This window comes from Pollachius pollachius (genome assembly GCF_949987615.1).
Source record: "Pollachius pollachius genome assembly, chromosome: 15".
Classification (NCBI taxonomy): Eukaryota; Metazoa; Chordata; class Actinopteri; order Gadiformes; family Gadidae; genus Pollachius; species Pollachius pollachius.
The window spans coordinates 6,585,483-6,593,377 of NC_136948.1; the positions used below are offsets into that span (position 1 = coordinate 6,585,483).

General features: G+C 47.9%; 1 protein-coding gene across 2 annotated transcripts; it reads right to left on the reverse strand.

The window, feature by feature from the left end:
* Nucleotides 1-1,099: 1,099 nt before the first annotated feature.
* On the reverse strand, nucleotides 1,100-7,062 carry LOC307086977 (TLE family member 5-like). Of its 2 annotated transcripts, XR_013812466.1 has the most exons (8): nucleotides 6,741-7,062; nucleotides 4,962-5,059; nucleotides 4,785-4,848; nucleotides 4,314-4,358; nucleotides 3,447-3,509; nucleotides 3,250-3,324; nucleotides 1,747-2,346; nucleotides 1,100-1,714 (listed from the first exon to the last, which is right to left on the reverse strand). XR_013812466.1 is itself a non-coding variant. In XM_079752337.1 (7 exons), exons 1-7 carry the CDS (start codon nucleotides 6,765-6,767, stop codon nucleotides 2,107-2,109), a joined length of 612 nt encoding a protein of 203 aa, XP_079608463.1. In that variant the 5' UTR covers nucleotides 6,768-7,062; the 3' UTR covers nucleotides 1,100-2,106. The 2 variants fall into 2 exon arrangements, 1 of the variants encoding a protein (XP_079608463.1); XM_079752337.1 differs by having other exon boundaries at nucleotides 1,100-2,346.
* Nucleotides 7,063-7,895: the final 833 nt, after the last annotated feature.

A 7,895-nucleotide genomic window follows, 5' to 3' on the forward strand; every position in this document is an offset into this window, starting at 1 on the left:
CTGTCAGCCACGCCTTCCGACGTCCTTTGACTGACGGTGCAGTGGGCACGAGGCGTTATTAATATAGTGCCGTTCTCCCTCCGATACAAACCCTTTCACAAGCAGACAAACAACGCAGCTTTGCAACATACGAAATGATGAAATTAATGATCTCATCGCCATCTCTGAAAGTCGGGATGAATGCATGCTTCTAAAGTTAAGATAGACCTGTTTCAGAGTCGCCTTGCACATCTGCCCCACCCCATCCTCCTCGCGGAGGAGAAAAAAAAACGAATTAAAAGGTCAATCCGATCATCAAGACGGACCGTGTACCAATCAATGCCCCAGTCTGGATATGATTGATAATTGCTGCCACCTGGTGGCTGAGAGTAAAATTTAATACAGCCAATGTTGGTCCGTTTGATTTCTAATGTATTTTCTTTTGACTAGAAAGAGGTGAATAAAACCTTGTTTACTTTTATAGAGCAGTTGAGAAAAGAGCAATGCAATGCTAAAAGCAGCCAATTGCGCAACACCATGGACATTTGGGTTTTGTGAATCCGTCCCTTTGTCAAAAGAAAAACCTGTAACACAAAAATGTGTCGTCAAAGGAAAGAAAAATGCATGTTTCCAGCGCTTTACACACCAAAGAAATGGAAGAGAAATAAGCAGCTGTAGGCCGACGCCTGAATAAACTCAGGAGTCTTACTATCATCAACTAATCATATCGCTATACATCTGTCTCTACAGATATATATCCATCTCTACATAGATATACATCTGTCTCTACAGAGATATATATCCATCTCTACATAGATATAAATCTGTCTCTACAGAGATATATATCCATCTCTACATAGATATACATCTGTCTCTATAAAGATATACATCTGTCCCTACATAAAGTTTTGACTTTAAAGTCAAAAACTCACGTGTCCCCAATCTGCTTCCTTAGAACTTTGTTAGGTCAAAAAAAATGGGGGCAGAGCTTTAACACACACACACACACACACATATACCTATACATATATACCCACACACACACACATATATATATATAATATAGACACAATAAGAAGCTTTAAATTAAAGCGAAATAAAGAAAATATTTGACACTAGGATGTTTTCACTATGATTTTATAGTTAAAAAGGTAAAACAGTATGTTTAACTGATGGAAAATATACTTTTTGTAGGGGTGAGGTACAAGGCTGAGGTGATGAGCTCAGTAGAGGACAACAAGTTGATCCGAGAAGCGCTTCGTCGAGCTCCAAGCGGCGGCCATCTTGGCCCCCGGTTCAGAGAATTGCCTCGTGGTCCAGAAATATTAGGGGGGTAACTGATAAAAAGTTGTGCGATTAGAGAGCAGAATGAAAGCAACACACAGGGCAGTTAAGAGGAAAGAGCAGGAGTACATTACATAGCGGGGGGGATGAACAAAAAGACCTCAAAGAAAACGAAAGAAAACAGCCCCAAACAAAACGATGAAATATACAGTTTAGAATTTTTTTTTTCTTTCAATAAAGCGATAATCAAAAAGAACCAAACAGAAGAGGAGGATTGTGGGAGATGGAGTACAGTAGGTCTCCTGAAGGATGTGAACGCTGCGGGGGACGCTGCCGTTAGCATTCACCGGTTAGCGTGCTCCTCTGAAGCAACAACACGCTGTGCATGCTGACCTCATAGCCTCACGCTGACCCCCTGCCTCTAGCTAGAGCCTCACGCTGACCCCACAGCCTCTAGCTAGAGCCTCACGCTGACCCCACGGCCTCTAGCTAGAGCCTCACGCTGACCCCACGGCCTCTAGCTAGAGCCTCACGCTGACCCCCTGCCTCTAGCTAGAGCCTCACGCTGACCCCACGGCCTCTAGCTAGAGCCTCACGCTGACCCCACGGCCTCTAGCTAGAGCCTCACGCTGACCCCACGGCCTCTAGCTAGAGCCTCACGCTGACCTCCTCTAAACATTATCACCCCCTCCCTCCCTCCTCCTGTCCCCCCCACTCCAACACCACAATCCCTCTCCTCCAATCACACGCTACCTCCACCATTCCTCCCACCTCTCCTCTTCCGTCATTGGTTAGTCTGGTCCGCCCCGCCCGCCTCCCCCTCTCGCCCCTTCCCGCGCTCCGCTAGTCCGACTTGTCCCCGTCCTCTTCCCGCTGTTCCCGCTCGGCCGCCTCCCTGGCCTTGTCCTCCTTGGCCAGCTGGGCCTGGCTGTGGGAGTGGTTGGCCAGGATGGAGGTGAGGGACAGCAGCCCAGAGCTGGAGGAGACGGCGGGCAGCGCGGGCGGGGTCAGCCCCATGGGCAGGGAGGTCATGGGCAGCGCCAGGCCCTGCAGCTGGGACAGCTGGTGCACCTGCAGCTGTTGCTGAGCATTACGCACGCGTATGGGACACACGCACATATAGGACATGCATGCAAGCACACACACACATATATAGGACACGCACGCATACGCACGCATACACACACACACACACACACAGGACATGCACGCACGCACAAACAGGACACACACACACACACACACACACAGGACATGCATGCATACACACACACACACATACATATATATAAAGGACATGCATACATGCACACACACACACACACACATATATAGGACACGCACGCATACATGCACACACACACACACATATATAGGACATGCATGCACACACACACAGACACATATAGGACACACACACAGGACTCATGGACAGACAGACAAGGACACACACACACACACAAACACACACAAAGAGTTAGGATCATCTTTGTTATCTTTGTCCTACATGATGTCACATAACGAGAGCATGGAGGGTGAAGCTGAGCTTTAGTTGTTAGGGAGGTGTGTGTTCTCATGGTTGAACGTCTTAATAAGTGATTGGGTAGGGCATTGGGCAGATGAATGTGTTTGAGTCCCTACATCCACACGAGGACTGATGTGCTAACAACCAGGAACACATCTCTACAAAGTCCTTTCATATGCATCCGTGATAAAAAATGAAAATGAGATCTCCGGTTCATCTCCAGTGCATCTCCAAGGGCTGATTATGGTTCCACGTCGAAGCCGTCACTTTGACGCAGTCGTGAACCTGTTTTGGTTCTGCGTCGGGTTTAAGTAAGCGTACCAATCATAGCCCTTTCTGCTGCGTCGCCTCGACGGAAGGTTACAATTTTTGGGAGGCGCCCGTCTGTGGACGTAAACCCGTTGAGTCGACGTGGAACCATAAAGAGCCCTTAAGTGAGTGCCACCCGGACAGCGACGTACCCGAATGATGGAGCTCATCTCTGGGGGCGTGACCTGCTTGGCTCGCTCAATGGCGCCCATCACCTGCTGCTGATGCTGGGAACACAACGACAACACGCACTCACAAACCCATCCAATACGTCCAGGGTAGGAGACCCACTCTCTTAGAGGGGGTTACCCCTGTATAAAGGGAGGCCGGCAGCCAGGTGGGAACTCACCTCCTGGGACAGGTACGGGATCACCTGGGCACAGATCCCACTGAGCCGCTTGACTATTTCAGCCTGAGAACACAGCCACACACACAAGAACGTTCTTACTGCCGTGCCGTCTTTAGAACCCGCCCATCACTGCACAGCCTCTCATTTGCATGCCGTCCTCATAGATCAGTGGTGATGTCTACACAAGGCTGATGCTGACATGCGTTTGAACGGCCGTCTGTGTCTGAGCGATTAGGAGGAGGATGGGAGACGTCGTCGCTACATGTGGACCCCCCCCCCCCCCTAAAAGGAGCATGGAGCAGCCGGCCTTGGAAGGCAAGCCCTCTCACGGCAAACTCCCCCCCCCCCCCCACCCCATCTCAAAACAAAGAATATTGTTGGCGGGGGGGGAGAGGGGAAGAGTGGTTAAAACATCAACCAGCCTGAAGCACACGTGTCCTTATGCACACAGGGCATTGGTTCTGATGCCATTTTGGTCATAGCCCGTCCCGCGCTGGACACGTTACGCATCGGTCAATATCCCCGGGGAGGGATCCATTACCTTACATGAAACAGTGTGCGGCCTACATTCAGAGTCATTTGATTCTCATGAGTGAAATCGTATCATGTTTACAGTATATATGATTCCCTCCTGCATCTATCATCTTTCATTCTTCTCTGGCTTTCAAAATGCTCCTGAAATCAGAACCATACACATCATAAACACAAAGAAGAAATTCCATCTCAGTTTTGGTTAACATCTCGACGATATGGCCCCTCCAGTATTGTCTCTTTCTACCGGGATATTCTGTTCTCTGACACACGGTTTGGTGAAACTAGCCCTCCTAAATAAGCAGGGTATGACTTTCATAAACGGCCATTATTTACCTGTTTGTGCATTTCAATGTTCAGGCCATACGACATCTCATAATACTGCAGAGAGGAGAAACACAGAGTTACAATGTTCCAAGACAAAAGAACACAGCTATATGTAAGGAATAAATCACCGCTGTGGTTAGCACCAGACCGGTCGTACATTATCGCCCAATAACAGGACACCCCAGACTGGTCTAATCAGTTCAAACCACAGTGACCAACACTGATCAGTTACTCTCATCTAGAATAAAACTCTTTGTGGTCGACTTAATCAGCTAAAATCGTATTATTCTGTTATTAAATGAAGCGGACATCTGGTCTGGTTCCATTTCAGATGTTGGATTTGTAGCCCGGAGGTGGAAGAGGAAGTCCCGTTACTGGGAATGACTGCACTCTTCGCTGCCGACACATCAGAGCCCACCGCTCCCCGACGCTGTGGTGTAAATACTTCTCAAATGAAGATAAAGGTGGCGTCTTCCTCACCATGATGTAATGACGCTGCATCTCTGACTTCTCACTGGCCAGCTTGTCACACTCCATCTTCAGACTGCGGCGGTTCAGAGCACACACACATACAGGCACACGCTTGGGCATTTAAAAACATATCCGGCGTTCTTGAATTGTGCGTGTGTGTGTGCGTGCGTGCGTGTGTGTGTTCACCTGTGGTACTGTGCTTGGAGGAACTGAAACTCATCCTTGATGCGGTCGCAGGAATCCGAGGTGGTGAACTTCAGGGGCTGACCGGACTGTGCTGACGCCTGGAACCAACACACAGACGGTGACTACAAAACCACCGGAACACCCTAAGAACCCTGGAACTAGGAGTAGAAACTAGCTAGAACCCTGGAACTATGAGGAGAACCTCACTAGAACCCTGGACCTAGGAGTAGAACCTAGCTAGAACCCTGGAACTATGAGAACCTCACTAGAACCCTGGAACTAGGAGGAGAACCTAACTAGAACCCTGGAACTATGAGGAGAACCTCACTAGAACCCTGGAACTATGAGGAGAACCTAACTAGAACCCTGGAACAATGAGGAGAACCTCACCAGAACCCTGGAACTAGGAGTAAAACCTAGCTAGAACCCTGGAATTATGAGGAGAACCTCACTAGAACCCTTGAGCTAGGAATAGAGGCTCACTAGAACTAGGAGTAGAACCTCAATAGAACCCTGGGACTATGAGTATAACCTCACTAGAACTAGAACCTCACTAGAACCCTGGGACTATGAGTATAACCTCACTAGAACCCTGGGCCTATGAGGAGAACCTCACTAGAACCCTGGGACTATGAGGAGAACCTCACTAGAACCCTGGAACTATGAGAACCTCACTAGAACCCTGGGACTATGAGGAGAACCTCACTAGAACCCTGGGACTATGAGGAGAACCTCACTAGAACCCTGGGACTATGAGAACCTCACTAGAACCCTGGGACTATGAGAACCTCGCTAGAACCCTGGGACTATAAGGAGAACCTCACTAGAACTCTGGGACTATGAGGAGAACCTCACTAGAACCCTGGCTCTGCTAAAGAGAACCACCTGGAGGTCCGACTAGGGACGCAGACTTTGAATGGCTGAGTATCAGAAGGCTGACATTGAAGATGAACCTTTTTAAGGGGATGGAGGATTTAGGGAAGCAGGGTGTTCTAAATACGACTAGAGGCACGAGTCATCAAGAAACACCCCGACTAATCTTTCTCCCTTAAATGGCTTGACTTGAAGTACATCAGAGCGAGGGAACGTTTTGCCATGCATACATTTACGTTCAGTGCCGCTAGTCAGACAGGCTCTTAAAGTGTGGAACATAGGTAAAACATGATCGGATAGGAAAAGGGCTGAAGACTAGTGCAGTAAGGCCATGTTTAATCTGCTCCACTGAACATCCTAGTTCTCTAAACAAATGGCACAAAGTCAAGAGGTCAAGGGTCAGAGCAAGACTTGTAGCATCACAAATCTTTAAAAATAAAAATAAATGATTCACTCCCCAGAAAATCCACAAATTCGAACCCAAACTCATCAATTGAGTAGTTTAGTCGTGTTGGGAAAGGTGGTCCCACCCCATGAAGGGTCAATGATGACTTTAATCACTGATCACCATCCCGGATCTGAACATGGACTTCTAAATCACTGATCACCATCCAGGGTAGGAACATCATGGTTGGTTTTCATTGTGTCAACACATTCATGAGATCACCTGGTCACATGAATTCATGATCCGCTGTGGCATGTGATCCCAAATAACTCTGGATGCGCATTATTAGCCATCCAGGTAATCTAAAGCCACGTCTAAAACATGACCTAAACTAAAGAAAAAGGGTAGCTTGTAGCTCTGGGGGTGCTAAGCGCGGATGCTAGCTCCCCTGGCTAACGCTAAGCTAGCACGGGCTAGCACCGGTGGTGGATGAGTGAAAAGCCCTCCGCTACACCACTTACCGAGTGTCTCGATGATGGAAACATCATGTCAACAGTGTGCCACACGGGTTGGATTGGATTTATAATCTACCGAACGAACAGGCTAACCTCAAGGCTAAAGCTAATCAGATTCCCACCAATTCCCCCCCCTCCCCTCTGATTTAAATATGTGTAAAGATTGCAGATTTAACTCCGTGCAAACTCTGTCATCGTTCGGGGAACACTAGGGCTCGGCGGCTGCTCTTCTCTTGGGTGAAGTCAATGTCCGCGGAGAAAAGAGATAGAAAGCGTCATCAAAGGACCATCAGGTTGTTGGGAGTACGCCTCTCTCCGGAGGATCTTCAGTGTTGACATACGAGTCCTGTCTGACATTCCTCTTCCTCTGGAAGGAAGAGCAACGCTGGCGTGCTTCAAACCCAGCGGTCGAGGAGCGGGCGCCCCCCGCGGTGTCCGGGGGAACTGGCCGCAGACTGCAGTCTGCTCATTCTCTAAGTGTGATGCTGTGCAGGTTTCCATTGTGATGCAGACTTTTGGAATTCCTCTAGATCCTATTCCTTTGTTGTTTAACGGTTAACGGTAACACATGTGACTGATTACATTGAATTGCAGGTCGATTTGTGAGCTTTGAAAAGCTCCACTATATGTTAGGCTGGTGTTATTCTGTTTATGGAATAAGCAGGAGATATCCGTATTGGGGGCTTTAATCATACGTATCTTATTGCCTTTTTTGATATAATGATCATCTTTTTTATTTAAATTTGATGTAAAGGTATCTATATGGGGATATCATAAAAAATGCATTATTTTAAAAATAATGGTGGGTTGCCTCTGCCAGGTAACGCAAACTATCAAAAAGCAGAAATTGTAACCCTTGTTGGTGGATCTTGTTAGTTTCAGATGCCCTTCGATCTGCTTTAAGGACCTCAGGGTCATGCTATTGCCGACCAAATACTGTGTTCTTATCGTTCCTACTCGAGTTCCCTAGTGCCACAACAGGATGCTTGCATGTCCTGCCACACCATAGGATGCTTGACTGATTGAATCGCGGAACTGAAAGAAATCTCTGTCTTCCCCAGTTATTAAACTCAGATCAGCCTGTGAACGTCTTCTCGAAGGCCGGGATCCTGAGGTGCGTTTTAATGGCAAGGATGAAACGTAAAACACACACACACGGTC

Bases quoted from the DNA above. Each gene is read 5' to 3' on its own strand.
- LOC307086977 (XM_079752337.1), bottom strand. From the start codon at position 6,767: ATGATGTTTCCATCATCGAGACACTCG. The intron at 4,849-4,961 runs GTGAACACACAC...GAACCGCCGCAG, and splicing joins CTCCAAGCACAGTACCACAG to TCTGAAGATGGAGTGTGACA. The intron at 3,510-4,313 runs GTAAATAATGGC...CTGTGTTCTCAG, and splicing joins ACATTGAAATGCACAAACAG to GCTGAAATAGTCAAGCGGCT.